The sequence below is a fragment of the Doryrhamphus excisus genome, linkage group LG14, assembly GCF_037039965.1.
Source record: "Doryrhamphus excisus strain RoL-2023G ecotype Guam linkage group LG14, RoL_Dexc_Guam_v1.1, whole genome shotgun sequence".
NCBI lineage: Eukaryota > Metazoa > Chordata > Actinopteri > Syngnathiformes > Syngnathidae > Doryrhamphus > Doryrhamphus excisus.
Genome location: NC_136370.1, coordinates 15,876,630 through 15,902,972, shown reverse-complemented (window position 1 = coordinate 15,902,972; position 26,343 = coordinate 15,876,630). Strand labels below are relative to the sequence as shown.

The window sequence follows — 26,343 nt, the reverse complement described above, 5'->3', positions numbered from 1 at the left end:
ACTAATGTTTCCATTCAGTTTTTTTAAACGTTTATTGCGGTAATAAGGTGTCCATAATTCTACAAAGTAAATTCTTTACTAAATTGTCAGAATAATTTAATGTGGCACACACATTTATAAGTATCAAAATATACGGTAATTAAAACAAATATTATCTAAACTGTTATTTGTACTTTTCTGTGTTTTCCCTTTTGAATGATCTGGTTCAGATGTTTTGAGATTTCTGAATTTATAGTTACACATGTTGGCATATCACATTGTTGATGTGGTTAGGTAGACATGAGTCATACTTGATTACAGTGTTGTTTTCTAGCAGAGAGGCCACAAAAACATTGTACCGTCTGATCATGACAATCCTTCCCCCACGTTGTTCTCCTCCACATCTTCAATTTTCTTCACCGTCGTCTACATTTTCCTCCCTGAATCAGACATGTTGGGTTAGAAAATGGCTATATTGTAATTATATTGAATTGTTACATGGCTACCATATTTTTCTTGTGCACGGCACAGCCCCTGGAAAATTATGTAATGTCACATGAGCAAACCACATGAAGTCCTTGTGAGCATGCTATTCATGATATTACTGGACACAGTGGGATTACGTTGTGTATGGAAAAAAAAAAAAAAACAATGCATAAAATTCTCACTCTGCATCGCTGCTGTGGAATGCATTGTCAGTTCTGTGGACATTTGGGGTTGTGTCATCCTCCAATGTTTCATTCAGCGTTGATCCCTTTTCTTCCACAAACTGCTCTTTTATACCAGCTTTCTTCAGCTCGTTCCTGTATGTTTGCTCTGCTCGAGCTTTTGCATTTCTCTGGTAAAAATCAAGATGATGTCACAGCAGGATGTGGCAAACAGAAGGTGCTGTGGCTGACCGAGTTGCTCACCTGTTTCACCTGTTCGAACAACAGAGGACGCTCTCTAACACGAGCCTTCATGTCCCGCAGATCCTTCATGTAGTCGCTTGTACTTTGTCGATCTGCCTGCCTAAATGTGTGGGAGACCATTAATTGTGTGGATACTGTAAATGGTTCAAAACAGGAGGATGGATGGTCTTTCTTGTACCGATGGTGCTGTAGTCGTTCATCGTAGACTTCTCTCAAGCTTTTGTGAGGGTCCAGTAACTTCGCATGGAGGGAAACGGTTTTCCTCATGGCCTCAGACTTGGTTTGGTAATTCTTTAACCAGTTGTCACTTGCCTGATTCTTCCAATCCCTCGTTTCCATAGACATCCTGGAAAGGCAGAGTGAAATAAGTTAGGTCGAAGTCTCCAAACTTTCAGCACTATTAGAGCTACCTTGACATAAAAAAGCACAGGCGAGCTATTTGTATTTTATTTATATGACTGGTCTGGTTTCCGGCCGCATGGTGGTTACCATGTTGGCCACACAGTCAGGAGATCGGTAAGACCTCGGTTCAAATCTAAGCTTGGGTATCTCTGTGTGGAGTTTGCATGTTCTCCATTCTCTTCTTTGCAAATTGTCCATAGATATGAATGTGAGTGTGAATAATTTTTTGTCTATACATAAGTGCCCTGCGATTGGCTGGCGACCAGTCCAGGGTGTACCCCACCTTTCACCCAAAGTTAGCTGGGATAGCCGCCAGCATACCCCATGACCGTCGTGTGGATAAGCAATATATAAAATGGATGAATGGTCCTGTGTCCTCCCAAACATGCATGTTAGGTTAATTGCCGACTCCAAATTGTCCACATCTCCACTACAATCTCTCTTTATGTTGTTTTGTCATTATGTCTGAATCAAACAGTTGTGAACCATCAGTGAACTACTAAAAATCAAGTGGCAATCTACTGGTAGCTCACAAGCTACCTGTTGGAGACCTCTGAGTGAGGTAGGAACTGATTAGATCCTGGAGGATGTTGTGGTAAATATTTATCTGCATGACAGAGGAACAAATTAGTCTAAGAATACAATATCCTGTTTATGAATTTACCTGATGGCCATGCAGCGCTTCCTTGTTGCATCTGTGATGTAAGTTGGAAGCGTGTCTGCAGACAAGGACGTCAACGCCCCACATGACTTACTTCGATTTAGACTACTGGAAACCTGTGGAAAAACAAATGTGTCTTATTTGTTGGCTATGCATTTTAGGAACCATTTTACCTGATTACATGATGTTAAAACACTCTCAAAAAGTGACACACACAATAGATTCTCACGAGAACAGCCTCCTTCTGCATTAAATTGAATTATTATGTAAGAAGGGGTGCACGCTTTACATAATATGTGCATTGAGCACAGGAAAGACTTGACAAAAAAACTCACTTGCCACAATGATGACTTGGTGACATGTTCATGGTTTTGGAACAACATAGTTTGGGGTTAGCTGTAGAGGTTACATGCAATAATGGTTGGAAAGTTTAAAAAATATCTACGTATTTCTGAGAAGCTCAAGCAACACTACCTTGTTCTATTTTATCTGACTGCAAAAACATCAAAAGTCCCAAGAAAGCTGGGACAAACCGTGAGATAGTGTGGATGTCATTTTAAGACAATACCGATGTTTCAAGCTGATAAGATGTGTTATACAGTAAATGCACACTTATGCCAGAATAAGCCTTCAACTAATTGTTGAAAGCTTGCAAAGTGAAGCTATTCCCCATTGTTGTTTTACAACAAGGTTGAACAAGATGAAGTTTACCTGTAACTTGTCAGGGCTCTGTTTCCTTTGCCGAACAGGAAGAGCTGATGTCCTCAGGTAAAAGGGCTGGCACCTGATCACGTCTTTAACTGCCGTTTTTGTCAGCCCCTCTGTCTGCAGAGCTTTGTGCAGCCGGCGGAAATCTGGCACCTGATGGTTGATCTTCGGCTGGAAGCTTGGTTTTTCATCCAGGAATCCCAGCTTTTCCCTTCTGGTGCGCTCTGCTGTGCGGAGTTTGGGCCTACCAGGTGCTGCAGGCTTCTCCTGTTGCGTAGTGCTCACATGAACATTACTGCAATGCTCCTTATCTGCACAAACAAGATACATTGAAAAATGGACTGTAACATACAACACCATTATCATCCTGATAAAAATAAAGCAGTCCCACCTGTCTCTCCAAGTAGTTTAGGAGAGGACTGTTTGACATTGACTAAAGTTGTCTTTTTTGCCTGCTGGGAGACTTGGGTCTCCAGTGCAGCCAACTTGTCCTGTTTCTTCTTTTCTCTCTCCTGGAAGCTGAAAGGTCTTTGTACAGAAAGCAGAAAGTTTTTCCTTTGTTCATGCCCTTGCTTCCTCACTCTGTCCCTCTGTTCCATCATCTCCCGGAAGAGGGACTGTTTGACTTGACTTGGAACAGGAAGTGCACTGAACTTCTTCTTGCACTCAGCTTCCTCCTCTTCTTCTTTCCTCTGCTGTGTTGTTTTGAATGAAGCTGCGCGTTCACACTGCTGTGTATGGTAAGGAATCAGCCTGGAGGGACGCTTGCAATCTGATGAAGATCCCAAAACTGGAGCAGATACCTCTATTGGTCTACAATGGTTTGATGTTACATTATCAGAAGTCAGGGCAAGTGATGAGGCATATCTCCTCAGTCCTCCATGTCTAGGTAGAGAAAGAGATCTTTCATTCTCTTACAACTATGCTACATAAAAAAACAAGAACATTGAGGTGACCTACTTTGTTTCACAGGTTACTTCATTTGTATAACTGGAAAGTCGGTCCAAATCTGCTGAGAGGAGAGTGTTGTGATGAATCCTCCTCTCCAGCTCCTCTTTGTATCTCCTTTCTGTCTCTTGCAGCTGCTGTTGGACCGCCACAGTCAGGTATTGCAGCCTCTGATGGAGGACTCCTTCTGATTCCAGTCCACTGGGAAGCAAAACTTCTGGCTCTGACATATTTTTGCATCAAAGAGTCGTCTGAAATGCAAAGTGACAGCCTATCAATCATTCAAGCCAGTCTATCACAACAAACCTGACACGACCAAACCAACAGCATATTGTCATGGCAACCAAACATCAGTCCACTCAACTGAGTACATAAGGTAGCTGGACGGGCATTAACTTTGCATAACTTTAGGCATTATTGCATTTTATTCACTAGTACTTGCAAGTGGTTTTATTATCAGCAGTTTTAACTTAACAGATATCAATAAAAAAAATGCGGTTTCTAACCTGATACAGGACGAGTTAAATTGGGTGTTTCTCTGCGTCGAGGCGTCCTCCTAGTTAAAAAAAACGTTCTAAGTAAAGTATGATGTATTTAGAATGTTTTGTAGAGGAGCAAAAGTTGACAAAGTCTCTAAAAATTCAAAAACAGACACCAGTAGCGTCGGTCAATCGAAAGACTTGGTCGCATTAGCGCTGTTTGTGGTCAAAAGCGGAAGCGCGACGCCTTTCTGATTGGCTGCGAAGCCGGAAGTGATTCCTTCACGCTGCAAGTTGTCAACACAACATGGCTGAAACATGAACGCGACACGACTGCTCTCTTTAGGACACAGTCAAGGAGAAACTAGTCTCGATCCTTTATGCAAGCGCTTCCACGTCGTGTAGCCACATGTTTATCCTATTTTAATACGAGACTTGTTTAATTTAGCGACCGAATAATGCTTTCCATTAAAAGGGCGAGTGTAGCTCTGAGCGGGTTTGGGCGGTGTTTGATTGCAGAAAAGCACTTAGCGGCTGTAAAAACGACCAGCCGAGGGCTGGTGTATGCAGAATATGGCACCGATAGTGGCAAAAATGAGGTATATGATGTTATAATATCAGGGGGAGGGATGGTTGGCTCTGCAATGGCATGCTCCCTCGGTAAGTGACCACATTCGTCTGTCATAAAAAAAATAAACTAATACTATCTGTGATTCACCTTTGTCAGGTATGGATCCCAACTTGATGGGTAAGAAGATCCTTCTGCTTGAAGCTGGCAACAAGAAAGTGATGGATAAAGTTCCCGACAGCTACAGCACCAGAGTCAGCTCCATAAGTCCAGGCTCTGCTACCCTCCTCAGTGGTGCGTACAAAGTTGTTGCAGCTTAGTGAGCATCAGGCATGTGCACATTTTAAGGGCCAGGTGGTGGCATCCATCGTAAACATTATTCATAAATTATTGATGAATAATAATTATTATTACAAACAAACAAAAATACATTATGATATTAGTAATAATAATAATGTTTATTATTGTCACTGAAAATCAGTGTTTGCGATTGGCTGTTCACCAGCCGAGTCCAGGCTGTGTAGTTATTTTTTAACACAAACAACACAAACTTCTGCCTTTGTCTCTCACTACAAAACCAACATGGACAAGGATTTAAAATCACAGATTTTATGAAGTTTCTTTTGTTTCTTCATTTGAACAAATGTTGTGGTTGATTTAGCACCAACCAATGTCACGGGATTACACAAACATTGATACAAATGCCTTTAAGGTATTGTTATGCATTCCGGAATGAGTGAATGAATGAATTTGAATGTCAAGATGGGTGATTATGCATCCAATTTACAAAAACATATCCAAAATAGACTTTCAGACAAAACAGATGGTCATCAGACTTGGAAAAAAAAGAAGTACTTGAGCTTTTCCTGGAGAATGATAGGGCACATAAAGTATAAATAAAAAATAAGAAGACAAATGTGTTTCAGTTACATCATCACACTCACCCCACAATCCACTACTGCCACAAATAGATTGCAGTTCTATGTGGAAAAAGTGGAACAAGAAGTTACCCGCTGTAAAAATGTAAAAACTCACATGGTTGTCATCGCAACCGGTTAAGTCATTTTTTGTGATGAACCTCCTTTCTGATTGTTTGGGGCATCTGAAGAACAGCTTTCCGGAGAAGAAAAAGAGAGCTCTACCATCAGTCCTGTGTCATGCCAACAATAAAGCATCCTGAAATCATTCATGTGTGGGTTTGCTTCTCGGCCAAGGGAGTGGACTCGCTTATAATTTTGCCTAAGAACACAGCCAACAGTCAAAACATCCACTGAGACCAACGTCTCCCAACCGTCCGAGCACAGTTGGACAACCATAGCTTTTTCCAGGATGATGCAGCTCCTTGACACAAGGCAAAAGTGATAACTAAATGATAACTAACTCTATGCATGGCCAGGAAACTCGTCAGTCCTCAAGTGGCGGGTGGACAAAAACTAAAAGTCTTTGACACATATGAAATGCTTGTAGTTATACTTAAGTACTGTATATCATGGTCATACAGAATCTGAAAAACTTTGTGAAAACCAATACTTGTATTATTCTCCAAACGTTTAGCCATGACTGTACATATAAGTAACAGTACCAGGTAGACTCAGGAAGCGGATGGAAATTCACTGTTGGCTTATAGCAATATCAGGACCAACCAAGCACAATAAACCAGCCGAGCTAAATAGGAATCCTGACTACTAGAGGTTCTAATGTTGATCTTTTGTTTTTTGTTAGGTATTGGTGCATGGGAGCATATCACTAACATGAGATGCAAACCCTACAAAAAGATGCAGGTATGTACGTTCATTCAGTAATTGTGTGATTGCTTTTTTTTGTTTGTTTTTGTTATGGCTCTAAAGTTGCAAAGAAATGATTCACATATTCATACTTTCCAATCCCGTAACTGTTCCCTGCGGTTATTTTATTTGACACCGTGGTTCTGTTTTTAACATGACAAGCACTGCACACTGATATTCTCCATGTATTTCCGTCATCCAATAATCATAATACTATACAATTTGTGGAACTTTTTTGACATTCCACTTCTACAGTCTTACAGCTAAATGAGCAAGAAACTCATTTCTGGTTTGTATAATCATGCACACGGCATGGAGTCGTTTGAATCAAATGGTGGGTTCATGTGACATGCAATTTTCTCATTCCTTGTACGTCAGCCTGTATTAGTAACTCAACGTAACAAAACATGCCTTCAGGATACACAAAGACAATTGCATGTTCTTCTTTCATTTATTATGAAAACCATGTTTTTGATGAGGATGATGTCCTTTTGACATTGGCAAATGGCTACTCCCTCCCTGTGTCTTCTAATTACTAAGATTCATGTGAACAACTGCAGGAAGATGAAAGATCAGGGGAGTGGCTGCTTCATGGCAATGGATGCAAGGCTCGGCCCGATTTGAATGATGTGGTCGGTGCTTACTAAAACCTTGACCGCTGCGTTTCTCTCTGGGGTTAAGATGTCATCATGCACTGCCTTTTATGGTGATTATGGCATCATACCTCACCCGTGATACCTTCCTTCTACCACTTTTTTGGTTTGTTTTGCCTACTGGATCATAGTCATTCTCTTCCTAGCTATGTGCTCCCTGTATAAATAACATTCGCCCCATGCCCTAAAACATCTCTTACTATAACTAGTCACCGTTTAAATTTAGAATAAACTTTTGCCACCAGGGTCATTTTCTCTTAAGGTTGCGAGTAAGTATTTAAAATCTTGCAAGGAAAGCATCAAGCCATTCATTCTCCCAAGCGGCACCATGTTGCCTAGCTTTAAACAAAACCAAAACAATTTTTGGGCTGGTTTTTCACTTTCAACCACTTATCACAAGTTGCAAACCCCAAGCACCATTAGTGGGTTTTTTTTTAAAGGGTATATCCCTCGACTTTATGGCACCCTGGAAAAAAGGAGTGCAAAGCAGCACATTACAGCTGAATGATGGGTTACCTCGGCATAGTTACAAGCCAGTGGAGGACTAAACAAACACTTTCACCCCTTCATCTTTAGCTCAAATGATGTGTTTAAGTTGCAGATTACAATTAAACGAAAACAATGTTGCTGCGGCTAAATATCGACCCACACTTTTTACACAACGCAGATGTGTTTGCAAATGTTCAACTCATTGAACGTCCTCCATTTTCCAGATAAATGGGGTGTTGGTGACCTTTTTTAGCAGACTCTGCCAAGCTCTTTGCAGTGATCATCTCTGCCCAGCTAAATATAGTGGCAGGGGATTAGTTTGAGGCCAGACCGAATACATAATAGGTCTCTCATTTAGGTTTGGGACGCCTGCTCTGATGCCCTGATCACATTTGATAAGGACAATCTGGAGGAGGAGATGGCCTACATCGTGGAGAACGACGTGGTTGTGGCAGCACTGACTAAACAGCTGGATGATCTGTCTGGTGAGCAAAGCATCACACAGTCGCTCAGGTCCATTAACCTCATGGAGCCAACGCCACCACATTATTCCGTTCTTAGTTGTTTTTAGTTGTATTCCCTCCCTGAAAGGTTTCCGTCAATTTGAATCAAAAACTCATATTTTAGGAACTGCCTGAAAGTACACGTGAAGTGGTCCAGTGACCTATTTAAAACTGCCATGTGCTTCCAGCCTTGCCACCACTCAGTCCAGCCTCTAAAGCGCTGACAGCGTACAGCCGTCTACGGCTGTTGATGTTAAACCGAAATGTTGCGAATAAAACGCAGTTCTGCTATGTGCTTGGCAGTTTTAGTGGCATATTTATAAACGCTTTTAGGCCAAACACGGGGAACGTGGTTCCAGCACATTTTTTGGCCTCATGTGCCTCCCATTTGTCTTTCTCTCTTCTCTTTCTGCTAGAAGATGTAGTACATGAAAAGTGTGCTCCCAACCAGATGTTTTCAATGAAATCTCCCTCACCAATCACCGAAACCCCGTATTTAACATGTTCGGCAACCAGTAGTCAATCTGTGGATGGGTCCCGCTCCAAGTCAACATGAGAAAGCACAGCTTTGGCTGCTTTCATGTTCTGGAAGACCAGCTGCCGGTATTTTAGAAAGAGGGGGAGGTTTGGTGCAATATCCAACAAGCTGACAGCATGTACAAAGTGTGGCCTGGTTGGCTTGCAGATAAACACGATTAGTCAATGAAGTGTGGCAAATCTGGATCATCATTTTTTTCACACCAGAGTGGGGTAAATGTGTTGTTTTAATGTGGACAAGGCCTTATATTAGCGATGACGGCAGCAATATGTTCACCCAAAGTCTCCAATAAGACCAGAAAAAAATTGCTAGATCACTGACTCCCCTCTGACCCCCTCAGACCAGGTGCGTATGAGGTGTGATGTCATGTACTGTCCGTCCCATTACGTGTGTTCATGAGCAAGGGCAGCCTATAGTTACTAGTGGCTGGCCACCACAGAGAAATGAATGTTTAGGAAACACTGAACTTCATTTTTTGACAATATTTTTACTCCCTTGATTGTCAGATAACGTGCAAGTCAAGTACCGGTCCAAAGTGGTGAAGTACACATGGCCTATGCCGCACAAAGCAGTGCACTCCATTCCGTGGGTGCAGATCACACTAGCCAGCGGGGAAACTCTTCAGACCAAGCTGCTTGTAAGTTTCATTTCCTTATTCAAATTATAATATTTGTCTTTCTCTCTTTTCGATCTTCTTCTGTGTTTGGCCAGCGCACTTTCACAATTTTTGTGAATGGCGCAGCGCGGCGCACCCACACCTCCGTCCCTCCCACCCGCACAAGTGGCAAAGAGGGAGGAGAGAAGGAGTTAGAGGGTTTAACCAATCAACTGAACGCCTCTCATTGCCTTTAAATGCGCAGGGCCCACCGGACTGCTCATCAGAGGCCACAAATGTGTGACCACCTTGCAGGACACAAGTAATCTATTCCTGTGTCATGAATAGGAGTACAAAATTAAATGAGTTAATATTATACAATGGGACAATTAATACAAAAATGTACATGCTGGTTGAGACAGTTACATTAAATAATGGTTGCTGTGATTGTTTATTGCATTGAAATGTGCCAGACATTCCACAAACCTTCCTGTGCGGTTTTGGTGACGCGTGTGCACTGTGCGCCTGTCAGCCAGTTTACCACCACACCGGGTGTGCTTTGCCTGCGCCAAGAATAAACCAGATCGGAGCTGGCGAGCTTTCAGCGCACCTTCAGCACACCGCCACGCCCATATCGGTGCAGCCCAGTCTACCAGATTACCAAATTGGCTGCGCATAGTGGTGCGCTGGACCAAATTACCACTGTACACTTTTGTTTTACTTACTTCTGTGTGTTTTAGATTGGCGCCGATGGACCAAACTCTATGGTGAGGCGAGAATTAGGGATCCCCACAGTCAAGTGGAATTATGACCAATCAGCTGTGGTTGCTGTGTTGCATCTATCAGAGGTAAAGGATGTATCTTTCTCCTTCAAGCAACATTTTAAAGTGCATGCAGAGGTAAATAAAGCTGCTGCATGCTAACCACTGATGATACGTCCAATGCACACAGCAGCTATAGAAAACTCAAAGAAGTTAATTATAAGGAGTGTGTAATGTGGTAAGATGTACACATGGCCAATACAGTCAGTGTAAATACGTATGTGTGTCTTCACAGCCCACAGAGAACAATGTCGCATGGCAGAGGTTCCTCCCAACAGGACCCATTGCCATGTTACCGGTAATTTATCCACCTTATTTACTGTATCTGTTGTGTGTTTGATAAATTCCCAGTATGTATCATCTTTGCGCTTCAGCTGTCAGACACAATAAGCTCTTTGGTGTGGTCAACCAGTCATCACCTTGCTGAGGAGCTCCTGGAGATGGATGAGGAGTTCTTTGTTGATGCCATCAACTCTGCCTTTGTGAGTGACAATTAAAGTGTGTCGTACTGTTGCAGCTCGTTTGTGTGCTGTGTTGTACGTGCGTGGGTTGTGTTTTCTCCCTCAAGTGTCCAGCTGTTTTTCTGAGATGCAAACAAACACATTGTTTTGCCCAGAGTTGAAACAATAGTAATATTCCTGTGTAGAAATGATGTACCTATGCTTTTCTTGCTCCTTTTTCCCAAGCTGGCTATTTTTACTGCTTGCTGATGGATGGGGTCACCCCGGTTGAGTCACGTTTGCTTTCAGGCCTGGTTTGGTAATTAAACCTGCGGTCTCCCAGTGTTGACCATTACTGCATGGAATGTTTTTCAAACAGAGCTAATTCAACTGCATAGCCTGGCCAGCATCTTCTTTTAATCAGCCCTACTCCTCTGGCCTTGCCAAACCCTATAAGTTAGGAAGGGGGGGAAAAAGCGGCCCTTGCCTGGAGTTCAACTTTACTCCAATGTCAGCTTATTTGTTTGTTCTCTGTCAGCAATAACTTCTGTTTTCTCTCTCGCACACTCTTCTGGACATTTCTGGACAATCTTTGTGCATGCTGCACACGCAGTGGAGCAACGACAACCAATCAGAGCTGATGGAGACAGCCGGTTCCGTGTTCCGAAGCGCCCTCTCAGCCATCATGCCGTCTGCAGGCTCACCTCGCCAGCTGCCCCCAAGCGTGGCAAGCATTGGCCCCAAATCCCGTGTCATGTTTCCCCTTGGCATGGGCCATGCATCCGAGTACATTAGGCACAGAGTGGCACTCATTGGGTAAGGCAATAAACACAAAAGAAGATATTGTGTTTCATGTATAATAAGTTCAGATAATGTCAAATCATTTCAACTTGAATCACAAGAGAAAGCATGTTTGACACTTATTCCAAACCAGACTCAACAAAGACAAGAAGAATGGAATTTTAACAAAGCACAGTACTTAACTTATTTTTACACTTGAGTTACAGTGAAGTAAAATGCACGAGTTACGCATTGTATGTGGATTATATCTACAGCCGTCATTAAGTGTCATCATGAAACTGATTAGTTTGTTTCTGTTATAATCATGAGAGAAGAGGTTTGGAAATTTGAACCATGGTCCAGAAACAAATGTCCGACCTTGGAAGTTCCGCTCTACTTTTATTTGGATGGACATAAAATAGTCCACTGTGCATGTGGTGTATTTGTAGAGACAAGCATATGTTTGTCTTTCCAGGGACGCTGCCCATCGTGTCCATCCTCTGGCCGGTCAGGGAGCCAACCTGGGCTTCGGGGATGTGGCTTGCCTCACACAGCTCCTGAGCCAGGCCGCCTTTAACGGGAAGGACCTGGGTCAGTGAGCGCTCCAAACAGACACAAGCAGCACAACCAGAGCTTGGTGGTTTTCCTTAAACTCTTTTCCAAAGGCCCATCTCACGTGCATGCTGTCGAATTATAAAAAGCATCTTGTTTGATGTTTTTTCCCCTGTTCATTTTGCCAACAATTACATGCACATTGCTTTTTGCGGGATATTGTGTTTTTTCCCCCCATAATGTTAAAATTATGTATTGACTCAATGCCACGCTGTCAATTCCTTAACCCCCAGTTGTTTGTTGCGCAGGAGCAATACAGCACCTGTTAGAATATGAAACAGAGCGTCAGCGGCACAACCTGCCCATGATGGCCGCCATTGACCTCATGAAACGACTTTATTCCACCGACGCTGCTCCTGTGGTTCTCCTCCGCACCTTCGGCCTGCAGGCCACCAACATGCTCCCATCACTAAAAGTAAGCTGTCCTCCACCTCACAAAGACTGTCCACCACTGATGACAGCCACCAACCTGTCCAATCTAAGCTCCGCCTCCACCCTCTTTAGTGATTGCACGTAGCTTTTTTTTCAGTGGTGCCTATAATTTCCAAGACTCCGAACATACTACTATGGCATCTAAGTTTAGCCCCCAAATTTAGTGTTACCAAAAGTGTGTGGGTGGGGTGCAGCGCTGGCACAAAGGCAGCGGACAGTGGTGGCGGCTTGTGTTTTCACACCCCTTTTATTACCAACCGCTCATGTGAAATGGCTTTATTCACTACTAAGTGATTCAAACCAACATTGTAACTTCTTTTAATGCCTCTCGCAATGAAAGCCCACTTACTTACTTACTTACTTGACTCCACGTTGGTTCACAAAGGTCTTCAGGTCCGCTGGCAACAAGCACCACGCCAAGTGACGTTTTCTTTTTTGCTTTTGGCAGGAGCAGATCACGGCGTTTGCAAGCAAGTGAGGCCAAGCACAGCAACTACAGTGTTGTAAAAAGGAAATAAAAGTACATTAATAAAGATTTATTTTACTGATTGGTTGTCTTTGTTTTTTTAGGATGCATTAGAGATGCATTTTAGAGGACATTATCACAGAGATTAAAGTATATTTTCAAAGGACGGTCCGCAAATTTCAAAATGTTGAAGAATCGATGCTCTTTTCGCAGATCACGGTGGCCTAACACCTCACTTGCACGCTGTATGTTGGCGTTTCCTTAAATCTGTCAGCAGCATGTAAATCCCATGTCACATGTACCGCAACGTCTGTCAAGAGCTCATCCTACATATATATACACACACATCCAACATATCATTTGACTGCCTGCAGCTTACTGTCTATGTACAATGCATAGACTGGTCTTGGTTTGCCAAGAACTACACCTTTCTGTACACACTCACGGGGCATTTCATTAGGTACACTCTAAGTGTGCCAATGCAAGAGCTGCAGTAACCCTTTCTTGACAAATGAAGTGGATATAAGTGTGGAGTAGATAGAGGCCACTTCCAATTAACTGGTGTCATACCAAGCTATCCATCCAGTTACCTACCTTTTTTTGGTAGAACTCCATGATCCTCCTCTTCCACATCGTTGCCACTTGCTGTTGGGCTTACTCTTCGTTTGGGTTCCATCTTGCCAGATGTGGTCACCCTTTATGAACTCCTGTCTCTTCTGGCAGTCACCACTGTAATTGTTAAATTAAGAGCTTGTGAGAGCTCTCTAGCATATTGAAACACCTATTCAAATATGGAAACACCTGTAGAAACTGCCTCAGGCCAAACATGTTATTTTAAGAATACAAAAATAAAATAAATGTACACCTATAGTATATGCTGAATTATTTTGTATATTTATTGTCAAATTCACTACCTATTTTACTGTGTATTTTGCCATGGACCTACCCCTTTTTGAAATAAGCAGACATTAAAACATATATGAAGCACTGCATTGTGTTAGCTTAGCTTTTCCATATATTTTTCAGATGTCCAGGCCCCACTTTGAGAACAATGTCATCAAGCTAACTGGAAAGCAACACAATTGACAACTTACCCATTGTTGCTGGTCGTCAGTACTCATTCATGAAATCTTCCCAACTTCCACAACACAGTACTTGAAATAATATATGCCGTTGTGGCATCTTAATGCTGAAAAATATTTGTTAGCTAGGCTATGCCTCCTTCTCCGGTGTTGGGAAGTCGTAAACGGTAGGGGGGGGGGGGTGAAATGGCGCGATGAGCGCTTATTTAAAATTAGGTGACTCCCATTGGCTGCCAGGAAGGGGGCGGGACCATGGCGAGAAGTGCAAGGCATAGCATCTAGTTAGAATAGTTAGAACGCGGCATCGCAGCGAGAGTTGATGAGCTTAGCTAGCTTAGCTAGCTTAGCTTGCACATAAGAGCGATTTTGAATGCGTTACCAAACCTAATGAAAGGGACTAACTTGATCAGTAAAGTCAGGTAAAATGTTTTTATGTGTGACTTTTAAAGTAGAAAGATAATTGAGCACACATACTGTAAAGTTTTAAACTCTGGCATAATATTAATATATAAATGTTAAGCACAAGTCAATGACGACCTTATTATGCATGTGGAGCAGGGTACACAAAGTATTAGTACTTTGTGGCAGTAAGAATTATACTATTATATGAATGATTACTTGCGTCATTCAGTGAAATGTAAGTTTTTATTTATTCACTACAGAAAACAGTACATATTCACACAATTGTATGTTTTGCAAATATTTCACAAATATTTCACTGAACAATTTACATAAAAAAGCCATCTGGTTATTCAGATAGAGGTGAAATTAGCACATAGAGGTGCGTCATAGGATAAAAACATTTTGGCATTTGAAAGCACTTGCTGGCCAATGAAAGAGTTAGTGACATAATTACTGTTGTGTGTTTGTATATATATGTATATATAGTATATACAAACACACAACAGTAATTACAGAACATGTTGGATACTGGAAAGACAGCAAAAAAGTGTTTAGCTAATAAAAGTTAGCTGGTATCAGTAAAAAAAATCATTAAATAAATCTTCTGGTATTTAAATATTTGTACAGTTCACAAAAAAAAGCAGAAATCAAAGTGACAAATTGGAAATCATAGATTTAGATGGCAGTACACACGTTGGCATAATACTAAATGACGTTAACTATACGCGATGAGAGGTTGTTGTTGATGACTCACAAACAATAAGGCTTGGATTAAATTAAAGCATTCAATTTACAGGCTACAAGTCCACCACACACTCTGTGAGAGCAACCTTTGACATCTTCAACTATGATGCTACAAATAAATGCCTACAAATAAAGTGTATGCGTGCTTGTCAACTGCTTGTCGACCCTGTCCGGTGAAATCGTTAGCATAAACAATGAAAAGGAAGCATTTACAAAGACCTACATGGCACTGTTGTGTATGGAGCAGGGCGGCATGAAACCACCGTGACTACACACTAAGCCCACACACTCGACAGGCAGGTGAGGACGTATCTGAAAACAGCCATTAGGAAGCAAAAACGCTTTACAAAAATAAAGTCAGCCCAGCAGCCATGGGCTCAACATACAGTAGAAATAGCTGGCCTTAGAAAAATATAGTGATTTATTTTTTCTGAACAGTTCTGGTCGTGTTTGCCAGGTACTGATGATGAGGAGAGGACAGGGGAGTCGGCGTGATGGGACTGAGTGTATTTGTGTGTTTGTGAGGGAGGGCGGGCTGAGGGAGGGAAGCCTCGCTGTGACAAAAGTGTCCCTCTCAGTGCCGGCTGCCATGACCTTGAGTTGTCCTTAGTGGATGTTGAGGTTCCTGAAGTAGTCAAAGGTGGCGCCCAGAGCCCAACTTGTCTCCACGTTGTTCACCTTTTTGGCCAGCTGTTGACGAAGACAGGTAAGAACATTGATGAAAATTCAGCTCTTTTGTGCATCATTGGGTCCTATGTTCTAGACACACACCTGCAGCACAGTGTTCTCCTTGAAGCCAAAGCCTTCCTTGAGCAGACAGGTGATGTATGTCATGTCCATGCACAGGAAGGGGCTGATGGCACGGTATTTGGTCATTTTGTTGCACACTGGAAACACATAAAGCAGCAGGTGTCAGATGCAGGGTTGTAGGATGGCGTTCGAGATACAATACATTTTTCTATTGGACTTTTGGTGTCATTGGTAATTTATTGGCTAATTTTAGTCATTGTTATATTTTTTACATTTGAATAATATACTGTATATATATTTTTACTTTTATAATATACACTCTATGACAATGAATCAAGCATGTTCAGCACAGCTGGTGTAGCCTCTAAAATTAATCTGTATGCATATGGTTGAGTAATGTAAAGGAGTAAGTAAATCTTACACTCATATGCCGATTATTCCTGGTACATTTCCAAATTTCCACATTTTCAGCCATGCTGATGCTGCAAAAATATGTTCAACCCTACGTGATTAAACAATGACCCCTATTTGTTTTGTTTGGCGTCATAATAAACACGAAGGTGTGAGTTGAAGAACTGAGGGTCGATGCGAGGCTGAGAGTGGGCAGCGTTGGTGTGTGGCTGTCAGGTGCCCTCCTGCCGGGGGCCACGCAGACATCGTCAGCCCAGCGTGAGCCACACTGCTCGTGTGCATGTGAGCGAGGCGCACAGACGTCAGGAATGTTTTCAATTGTTTTACCCTATCATGAAGCACATTTCTGTCTCTGTCTCATTTCTTTGCAGGAATAAATTAAGTCTGACAGGATGCAAAGCAAAGCATACAGTAGATTGAGAGATTGATGTTCAAATTTGATGTCATTTTTGTGTTCTTACCCTCTTTGGCTCGCTTCTTAAAATCCCTGACTTCAATCGCACCACCTCGACTGCCATCTGTGTGGTCAATGCAAATATGCAATTTGATCAAAAGACAATAATAATTTGAATGTGACTCTTTCAGTGCGTGCTAACTCACCAATGAGACCCGACTCCACCGCTCTGTCAAAGTAGTATGAAAAAGCATAGAAGATGCTGCTGCCTTTCACCTCATAAGGCTGATGCACAATCCCCTTAATGACCTTCATCACCTCGTAGTAGCACAGCTTGTAGCCTGCATAGCCTGGAGAAAGCACGTTGTCATGTCAACAATTACGTGCAACGGAGGAACGGAAGGAATGCAAAGAATGAGCTTGCAAAGTTCATTCAGGTCATCCATGGGGTACAGAGTTGGGGATCCACCACAATACACATGACGGGAAGCCCCTAAGTGTCACACAGTACCACGAGAACGCTTGCCTCAATTGTGTCGCAATGACCATGTGCTGACAAGAGCAGCAGTTAACGCTGCCAATGACGGGCTGTCTATTTTTAACCACATAATTGTGAGCAGTCCAGCTCAAGCCACTCCTTACACTCACACGCACAAAAAACGAGCCCAGCACTTTATTTGTGTAGGTAGTTGTTTTTTTTTCTTCTTTGCATTTAAATACAAGGTATAAGATGCAACATGTGTTTGGCACCAAGTGCACACAGCGGGTGTAAATGTTCTCATTTTGGGAGGTGATGCACAGAAAAAGGATGAATACTCACCATCTGGAACACCGCTGACTTTGTAAGTGGTTCCACCAAAAGTCACGTCTTCTCTGAACTTCTTCGGCAGGCAAGAGCTCGTGAAAACTTTCCAATCCAGACCTAAAAAGAGCAAACTTTGTGTTAAATTAACCAACATTGTGATATCTTCAATCAAGTTTTGTAGCTACACTACCATCAGCTCCCAGTGCTCCAAGAGTTGCCAGGCGAGCCGCGTACAGTCCATTGCCAAGGTAGCTATGTGGTCAATACATCATGGTAACTTTTTAATATCACTTTCATTTCAAAACACAGAATGAAATACAGTAACACTCAGTAACACTATTGAATAAAATAAACATGTTAACACCAAGTACCTGTGTGTGTAGAGCTGATATGTGCTGTTGAACAGGTCGAATTTGGCAATGTAGCTTTGGGGGGCAGACTGAATGGTTTTCTGTTGGACAAAGAACACTTTATAGAGATGAACGCTCTCTAATAACACTCGGTATGTTCAGATTATTAGATTATTTTTCACCTTAGACTTTGGAAGGAAGGTAATCTGGGTAGATCCTCCACCCAAATCCAGGATGCCCACTGTCCTCTTTGTTTTTGAATACAAGTGGCCTACAGTTTAGGAAAAAAAATATCACTGAATGGAGAAAATGATATTTACCTTCTATATTTATCACAAATTCTTAGATTTACAATGAAATATAATCCATCTTTGTTTTTTTTTGTGACATAAATTAAATGCTGTCTCAGTTGAGAACTCCTGGCTTGTTTTTGCAGAGACAGGAGACAAGCGTCTTTCACTGCTCAGGGCCTGATGTGTACACTGGAGACTCAGATATGAGCCATGTGACCACTAACACCAACATAGCAAAACACAAGCAATGTCTTACCTGTAAGGAAGTTCACCGTGACCCACGCCAGGACTCCTGGAACAACACAAAGGTGCAAATAGTTGTGATGACAACACTGCTACATTTAGCGGTACAATGAATAAACAAGAAAAGCACAAAAGGTGCCACAACACGATTGGAGCAATTTTGTTAACGACATACCTTCGTTAGTCCCATTCATGATGGTGACACTGTTGTGTGGCACAAAGAAGGGCGACTCATGAAAAACACTTTGCACCTGCAAGAAAAATAATAACACCTGTTCATCATGGTTGCTCAAAGAACGTAGAACCTTTAAAAGTGCTACATAAGTCAGCTGCGACACCAGTAGATTTAATGCTTCAAATGACAAATATGGTTACTCCACACAACACCACAACAGCTGTTTTTTGCGACATCACAGCCACCGAATGGGCAGAGTTGCTCCCTTTTTCTTTTCTTTTTTTTTTTTCCAGTGACACTTGTAAGCACTTAGTGGTTTCTCATCCCGCTCCCTGGTGGGGCGGCTAGTGTTCGTGCCAGAGTGTCTGAGGGCAGTGGGAGAAGGCAACACACCTCCTGAAGGAGGGCGCTGGCCTTGTCTTCGGGCAGCAGCCGCAGTCCCGCTGTGGCCTTCAGGACCACCGGGGTTCTCTTCCACTCTTCCTCTGGCACCGTCTTCTTAGCTATCTTCAGCAACTGACGCACCGTGTTGCCGCCCTGAGGAGGAGATGGATAGACGTTATACTAACATGTGTGTCCGAAACAAGGTCAAATCTAGACTATTCTGTCATCCTGGTTGGGTTGCTATAAAAGCAGTTGACAGAGAGCAGCAGCATCAGCATCAGCACTCCTTGTAATTATTGTTTGCATGTTAACCCAAGCCAAAGAAAATCCCAAAGGATCTGATAATATACACTTACACACATTTAATGACATCCAGTGCAATATCCGCCTTTACACAAAGATAATAATGTTCAGAGCTGCACCTACTCCTGTCATGAGAGTCAAAATATTAGACACAGCTCTCAATTTGATGATTTAAATTGGAAATGATATGATATTTAAATTAAAAAAAGAGTCTGTCAAGGTGTGTATATCAGAAATGTGGCGCAGGGGTCATTTTAAAATTAAAAGTTAAACATTGATGAAGAACAAAAATGGCTGAAATGTCATACAGCCCTGTTATATATGATATTTAAATATGAAGACTACACAAAATGGTGCAAAAAGGAATACATACATACCTCCTCAGGGTTGTCTTTATAAGCAGAAAGTCCAGGTTTCACTGCATGGTACATTTCATTGTCCAGAACTGGCAGTTCAACTATAAGAAAACAAATGAATGAAATGAATTATGATTTGTATGAAGTATAACAGTCATAATGACTTATGCAGCCTCTGATCACTTTTACTACATCCTTCTTAAGGCTCATTACAAAGTCAACCGCAGCTACTTTTAGCAGTGGCCGGCATGCATGAGCTAACAGCGGGCACAGAAGTAAGCGAGAAGAAGGGTGTGGTGGAGGTGGAGGTACCTGGGTCTTTCTGGATGAATTTATAGATGTGGATCCTGGTGCCGGTGCTGCCCGCGTCAAACATGACGCCATAGAAGACCCGGCTAATGGTCATATTGACCGGAGCGGGGGCTTCCGGTACCGACCTGTGGTAAGACTCGGGCGCGGGATGCACGACTTCAGGCACCGGGTGGAAAGCCTCCGGTATAGTCTGGGTGATCTCAGGTGCAGGGTGGATGACTTCAGGGATGACGGGATGACGCGGCACGCCGGGATGAGGCGCTCGGGGAGCCGGGTGGTAGACCTCCGGGAGGTGGTTGTCCGTGTGCGCGGATGGCTCCCGGAAGCGAATAAAGTGAGGAAAGTAGCGGTGGGGACGGTAGTAGGTCGCCTCGGTTAGGAGGCTTCCCGCCAGGAGCCCCAGAAAGAGCGAGAGAAGATGGCTCGGTGCAGCCATGGCGTGGAGATGAGAAGTGAAGGATGCTGCACAAAGTGCGACTTCAGCAGAGTCAGGACTCAGGACTGTCCTCTCATGTCTTTACACTATATAAAGACATATGGGCTTGGCGAGGGGCCACACCGAGACCAGCCATCCTCCAATCCTGTGGCGGTCCATCCCCAATCCATCCAGAGTCCCCCCTCTTGGAAACTGAGTTGAAGATACCTGCCTCCCTTGCGTTTTTTTTTTCTCCTTGAGAAGGAGGAGTAGGAGGATGGTTATTTCTGGCTATGTTTTCCCTCCTCATCTTTCCTGGATGTGGAGGTCCCCCTTCTAGGAAGGGGGTGGGGGTGGCATGGAGGAGAATGGGAGGAAAATGGGAACAACTCCAGAGATGTAGAAATACACTTTATGTGTGTTTAAAATTTCAGAAAGTTGCCTCATGAGTTACTTCATCCAAAATGCATCTATAAAAGTCAATTAAGAGTACAAACAAAAATATGGATACAAAATACTATATGGATGTTCTGATGATTACTTCAAGAGTTTTCATCTTTGTTTGGGGCGAGAAGTGGACTATACTCAAGATTTCTGTTCAGCGATAGAGACATACATGTGATTACATATTGCAAACAATATTCTGGTTTTGTTTAGTGGCTCACATGGTTATTTTCAACCCCACTTTTAAACTCTCTTTCATAGTCATGCAGTAATCACCACATTAAATGCCTTACCAACCTTAAAATATGCAAATGTGATCTGCGTTCCAGCTGGCACAAAAGTTAAACCAATGTTAGAATCTCACTCCCACTCATGTATGTTGGCCACATGCTTTTTTTTTTTTTTTTTTTTTTTTTTAACTTGGGCAATATATTTGGTCAGGCAGGGAGGTTGCAAGAGAGACTGCATGAAAAACCAGAGTGTATTTAGGTGGGTGTTTGGCAGGCTGTTACAAACCATCAGCAAGTGTGTCTTCTCGTCATGTTCGGGATGCAGACGATGCATCAAACACATCCCATAATAGTTGGGCACAACAGGCCTGAGACCTCATTTGAACTTGATTTTTTTTTCTTCCCTGCTGTTGTATACACTCTAAAAAGTAATTCAGAGTATCTGTTGACACCACTTGATTTTATACATGAATGCAATGTAAAAAAAAATGTAATTAATTGATTTCGATAAACTTTCTAAGTTGCTAACTTTATTTTTTAAGTTATGTTCAAATAATAATGTTGGCTATTACATGAACTTAATTTAGAATGTCATATACACTCAAATTTTATTGTTGGTAAGCTTAAAACAAAATTCAAGTTGACTTAATAAATGACATGACTTAATAAAATTAGCTTGGTAACATAATATATACACACACACACACATATATATAGTATATATATATATTAGGTTACTGCTACTTAAAAAGTGTGCATTGTTATTATAATTAAGTAAACAACAAATTAAACTACTTTGAATAAAATGATTAAGTCAGTTGACTTAACATATTTATTTGAGTTACGAACTTAAAAACTTGTCCCTATGGCAACAATTATTCAGTAAGCATTACTTAAAATAAGCTTTGAGTGAAAAGGAAAAGCTCATTTGTGCAATGCAATATTGTTTGTTGGTTCAAAGCATTTCAAATTAAGTTGTCATAACTAAGAAAGACTAATGGAAACTGTTGCGTTGTTTTTTTTTGTTGAGGCTAAACGTTTATTTTTTGAGTGTATAAGCATGGAGACAACATCTTAACAAGAGGCACTGGAGGTCAAAGCAATGGATGCATCCTCGCAACGTGGCCCTATCCCAACCTCGGACCTAATATGCGGTTTGCTCATTCACCTCATTTGGCGGGTGACCGAGGGAGAAATTGAGCAGTGAGCCAAACCATGCAGGAGGGTAATGTGAGGGCAGAGCTCCTACAGAAGGGTACAAGAGAATGCAGGAAGTCCATAGAGAGGACAATATGCGGGGAGGGGTGGTGCTTGGCATCAGAGTTCCTCCATCATGCCTTTCCCTTCCCAGGACACTCAACTGTGCACAGCACGCTTCCAACACTGTAATTTGAACTAAAAATATTGGACTCTCTTTCCTCCTTCCTTTTCTCTAAATACTGTGGCTACTTTTTTCAATGCCGTGGTTCACCACAGTGGTCGTTCACCGCTATCAAAGCGTACATGTGCAGGACCACTCAATGATGTATGCCCTTGGACCCTTATTTCGCTGTGATCACGGCACCAGCTATACCCAATTTAAGCACACAGTCATACATGTAACGGTACATACGTGTCATGAGTTTGCTCAATAGTAAAAAAAAAGCAACTGAAGCCAGTTTGCATTCACATTTATACTTCTACAAATTTAATATTACACCTAAATTTCAGAGGTATAAGATTGCAACATGTTCCATTAACACAAACTGGAAGTCATCTCCAAACTTCCCTACTCCCAAAAATATGATGTTACAACCGCAACGTCGTCTGACAAAGTCTCCATACATATCATTGAAATACATCTGCGCTATGATTGTGGCTAACATGCAACATGATCACTCAAGAACAAATTACAAGGATGAGAATATCTTTTTGGTTGCACTTTCCTGTCTGCGATCTCGATGATCTGCATGCTTCACTGAACACAGTAGAAGTACGACCATGCCAAGTTTTATTTGTTGTCCAGACAGTCATGTTTTCAATGATTGGGGGTTCCATGACAGCTTCTTCTGTGAACCTTCTTAGTTCTCTGGGAGGGGCAAGTTTTCAAGTGATGCAGATGAGATGGGAACTCAGACTGACAATCGCTATCAAGTTTAATTGTAAAGGTTTTTCTAGGTTATTATATTTAATGGGTATTGGCTTTCAAAACAACTACCACGGTAATTGGAACTGTTGTGTACAATGAACTTATTACCGGTATTAATGTGGCTGAGCAGTTTTCTCCAGATTGCAGTAGATGAGCTTTATGCAGCAATTGTGATTTGATCTGACAAATCATAAGTAAGTTTGATCAAGTGTTGAATAACTACAGCTTCTGCTTGGACATTAACACTGTGGTACTCCGATGAGAAAAAGCATCTCACGTCTCAAACCCGAGGCCAGCTTGGATTGGTTTATACGTATTGTGCGCAAAACACTTAATGTGGTGGTTCCAATCCTGCCTTGTGCAGGATAAATCATATGTCGTAGTGATATAGTTCACAGTCTTTTGGTGGCCTGTTCTCGTGAGACAGCTTTTCTCTTAAGGAGAGGGTCAACTTTTTGGAATTGTAAAATGTTTATTACACTTAAACATTTTAACTGTCATACAAGTGTAAAAAGAAGATAACATTAAGTCTTAATAATAGTATTAATGCAGTCTTAATAAGAAAAGTTATAATGTAAAGTTATTTGGGCCACAGATTGTCTCACAAATATTACTTTTCAATACATTTACCTGTTACATAAGTTTACAAAGAACTTCACCATTGTAAAAAATACTATTCAAATACCATTGCAGCCTTACCGTGTTAAATGTGAGTCAGCTTACTTCACAAAACTCCAGCGTATATCCTTCTGGTCACATTCGTCTTATCTTAGCAGCTCTTGCTGAGGCTCGTCCTTTTTCAGAAGTGCTGCACAAAAAAAGAGAAAAAGCAAAACATGAACAGAGTTAATCCTTTGATGCTTGCTGAACTAGTCTCTCACTGTGGTCTGACGCATGACGCAAAATCTGGAATATATGTCACGAAAATGCAAAAACACAAGCACACCTGTATATGTTCCGAAGATGAGATGTCACCGTATTTGCACATTTGAAATTATGCATTTTGTGCCATTTTTCCCCCGAGAACTGGGAATGAACTCTTCGATGGCGATCGAATTCAATGGTTTCGCTGTGGTGCAAAAAGACACATAAACATCACTTTTTTTGGCATTAAGAGTTGACCAAAGTCGTCAAAAACATTGCTTGGCTGCAATATGGTTGAATGCTTCAGTTCAGACATACGATGCAAAAAATGGAGCCATAGAATGTATACTGTACATTGTTTGCATTGCGGCAATCCACTTAAAGAAATTGGTACTGGTGTTTTAACATCACACACCAACACTGGTGTTTCAATTATAAAGTCATGTAATAGCGCCGACCTTCCAAGTATAATGTCATATGAGGGCATATTTACACCAGTAATTTTTAGAAATGTGCCACTACGGGTTGTAAATTATGTTCGGATGTCTTGTAAAAGTGCACCACTATGGCATGACACAGCACATTAGCGACAGCGTTTTAGAGGAGAAGTAGTTTCAATACCAGGGTTGGTATTTTGCTTCAAGTTAAGTGAAACCGTAAAGCACAAGAAGGGACCTCAGCTTTGTAATCTACACAGTGCAATATATCATTAATATGCTGCAAGGTTGGCCTCAGGAATGCCATGTTTGTGGGTGTCCTGCCCCTAAAGGTCCACTGAAGAGGCCTAAACCTTGTCATTACAATTCCAATGATAATGACAGATTTGAAAAGCTCAGGGTTATTTCAGTTTTCTCTCCTCACTGTCATAGTAATTACCTTTAAATTTAGTCTTCAAACTCTGTTCGCCATGCTAGAGCGCAGTACGCTATATGATCCACTTTATTGTCGCTACGCCCAGCGTTTTCGCAATATCTTGTATCCAGCTTGGTTTGATGAACAACCTGTGGACCACATTGAGGACTCTCTGAATGAGATGACATAGAAGAATGTGTGGCTTTCAATTATGAGCTCTGCCTTTTGTTCCCACAAACACAACTGCAGTTCTGTAGTAAAGGCATTCCCATACCTTGGAAAAAAATATAATAAGAACATAGACGTTGTCAATGTCAAAAACAGGAGGCATTTGTGAAAAGATAACCACAGAAAGTATGTGAGTGATTACAAACAATGATAAAGCTGGAAAGGGAATACTATATATCTTGAAGAGCTTCTTACAATAAGGGGAAAAAGTTGCACAAGAACACAGCTAACACTATAATTCCACTCTGTAGCTTACTTCTCAAGCTCAATTTACTACTGGCATTTGTAGAAGACGTAGTAGAATCTATGTGAGTCAGTCCGGTATCACATTTCAGCCAAGTGACTAACTTGTTAACAAACACCACTACAAGCTGTCCTAAATTTGAGCTAATAGGCTAATAAGTGATAAAACACACTGTATAACACAAATAGTCACACAAGAGATGGCCACAGGCATTTCAGCTTGCTTCATTCATTCATTCATTTTCTACCGCTTTTTCCTCACTAGCGTCGCAGGGGATGCTGGAGCCTATCCCAGCTGTCTTCAGGCGAGAGGCGGGGTACACCCTGGACTGGTCGCCAGCCAATCACAGGGCATTTCAGCTTGCTTATAGGAAGTTATTCTTTATTTTGGCAAACAGTAGCCCCTAAGGAACTCACAATGACCTTGTCAAACAAATCGGAAATGGCAGGAGATTTTACGCAACACAAAAATCGGCCTGGGTCAATAATAAATTAATTAATAAATAACCCAATAATTCAAAATTAATTCATCTCCCGCCTCTAAACAGGCAGAAAGAGAGTTCACTGTGCACAACGGTTTCAGCAACTTGGTGTGTTTGTTCAACAGAACAACAGCATTAACGGAGTGAGCCTGTTTGTCATACAGTGTCTTCGTCTCAGTGGGTGGAGGCGGGGTTGGGAGCATACACACACTGTGCAGAAGAGTGTAATGTAGCAGAAATTAAATTAGCAGATTGCAATATGTTGTCACATATTTTTAATTGTAATGTCCTTAAAATCTCATCTCCTCTTGTTCTCATAGAACCAAACTTGTATTGTCTCGTGAATCGAGCGTCTTGTGACATCTCTAAGCATCACACAGCAACATGCAACGAGTCGGTAACACATAAGTAGGGAACCTAAATATAAAATATATATATATATATATATACAAATGTTTTGAAAGCTCAACAATGGTGCAGCTCGATTCCAAGAATGGATTATGTTTGGCCTTGGTCTCATTGTTTAACCTTTATTTTAATTTAACCTTTTCAATTATGGAAATGCACTGCTGAAATGTTGCAGAAAACTATGAGTCATTTTGCTTTGGCAAAACTTTAAAAGAAAAATGTTTATAGTTCTTGGTGTGTCTTAACTCACAGACAATTCCCATCCACGGTCAGCAC

The 26,343-nt window shown here is 41.7% G+C and overlaps 3 protein-coding genes across 5 annotated transcripts; 1 reads left to right on the top strand and 2 right to left on the bottom strand.

Annotated features, from left to right (window-relative positions):
- Positions 1-152: 152 nt before the first annotated feature.
- On the bottom strand, positions 153-13,939 carry fam161b (FAM161 centrosomal protein B). 2 transcript variants are annotated; one of them, XM_078796078.1, is made up of 10 exons: positions 13,864-13,939; positions 12,665-12,796; positions 3,622-3,860; positions 3,053-3,546; positions 2,665-2,972; positions 1,957-2,069; positions 1,069-1,236; positions 891-990; positions 648-817; positions 153-419 (listed from the first exon to the last, which is right to left on the bottom strand). In XM_078796078.1, the coding sequence occupies exons 3-10, from the start codon at positions 3,837-3,839 to the stop codon at positions 386-388; spliced, it is 1,605 nt and encodes a 534-aa protein (XP_078652204.1). In that variant the 5' UTR covers positions 3,840-3,860; positions 12,665-12,796; positions 13,864-13,939; the 3' UTR covers positions 153-385. The 2 variants fall into 2 exon arrangements, with proteins under 2 accessions (XP_078652204.1, XP_057946921.2); XM_058090938.2 differs by lacking the exons at positions 12,665-12,796; positions 13,864-13,939 and adding an exon at positions 4,116-4,178.
- coq6 (coenzyme Q6 monooxygenase) lies at positions 3,851-12,851 on the top strand. Of its 2 annotated transcripts, none has more exons than XM_078796079.1 (12): positions 3,851-3,985; positions 4,816-4,950; positions 6,379-6,437; positions 7,941-8,067; positions 9,130-9,260; positions 9,959-10,066; positions 10,275-10,337; positions 10,414-10,521; positions 11,093-11,295; positions 11,735-11,850; positions 12,120-12,286; positions 12,752-12,851. In XM_078796079.1, the coding sequence occupies exons 2-12, from the start codon at positions 4,818-4,820 to the stop codon at positions 12,779-12,781; spliced, it is 1,245 nt and encodes a 414-aa protein (XP_078652205.1). In that variant the 5' UTR covers positions 3,851-3,985; positions 4,816-4,817; the 3' UTR covers positions 12,782-12,851. The 2 variants fall into 2 exon arrangements, with proteins under 2 accessions (XP_078652205.1, XP_057946922.2); XM_058090939.2 differs by lacking the exon at positions 3,851-3,985 and adding an exon at positions 4,349-4,748.
- A 624-nt stretch (positions 13,940-14,563) lies between the features above and the next one.
- entpd5a (ectonucleoside triphosphate diphosphohydrolase 5a) lies at positions 14,564-21,352 on the bottom strand. Its single transcript, XM_058089988.2, has 13 exons — positions 19,774-21,352; positions 19,483-19,562; positions 18,812-18,955; positions 18,419-18,494; positions 18,257-18,292; positions 17,890-17,978; positions 17,729-17,808; positions 17,548-17,609; positions 17,373-17,474; positions 16,759-16,902; positions 16,620-16,676; positions 15,769-15,884; positions 14,564-15,687 (listed from the first exon to the last, which is right to left on the bottom strand). Exons 1-13 carry the CDS (start codon positions 20,207-20,209, stop codon positions 15,604-15,606), a joined length of 1,506 nt encoding a protein of 501 aa, XP_057945971.1. The 5' UTR covers positions 20,210-21,352; the 3' UTR covers positions 14,564-15,603.
- Between the last annotated feature and the right edge of the window lie 4,991 nt (positions 21,353-26,343).

Bases quoted from the DNA above. Each gene is read 5' to 3' on its own strand.
- fam161b (XM_078796078.1), bottom strand. From the start codon at position 3,839: ATGTCAGAGCCAGAAGTTTTGCTTCCCAGTGGACTGGAATCAGAAGGA. The intron at 2,973-3,052 runs GTGGGACTGCTT...TTGTTTGTGCAG, and splicing joins TAAACTACTTGGAGAGACAG to ATAAGGAGCATTGCAGTAAT. The intron at 991-1,068 runs GTACAAGAAAGA...CCACACATTTAG, and splicing joins GAACGACTACAGCACCATCG to GCAGGCAGATCGACAAAGTA.
- coq6 (XM_058090939.2), top strand. From the start codon at position 4,547: ATGCTTTCCATTAAAAGGGCGAGTGTAGCTCTGAGCGGGTTTGGGCGG. The intron at 4,951-6,378 runs GTGCGTACAAAG...GTTTTTTGTTAG, and splicing joins CTCTGCTACCCTCCTCAGTG to GTATTGGTGCATGGGAGCAT. The intron at 10,338-10,413 runs GTAATTTATCCA...TTTGCGCTTCAG, and splicing joins GACCCATTGCCATGTTACCG to CTGTCAGACACAATAAGCTC.
- entpd5a (XM_058089988.2), bottom strand. From the start codon at position 20,209: ATGGCTGCACCGAGCCATCTTCTCTCGCTCTTTCTGGGGCTCCTGGCG. The intron at 18,956-19,482 runs GTATGTATGTAT...TCTCCTCCTCAG, and splicing joins ATAAAGACAACCCTGAGGAG to GGCGGCAACACGGTGCGTCA. The intron at 18,495-18,811 runs GTGTGTTGCCTT...TTTTTCTTGCAG, and splicing joins CCAGCGCCCTCCTTCAGGAG to GTGCAAAGTGTTTTTCATGA.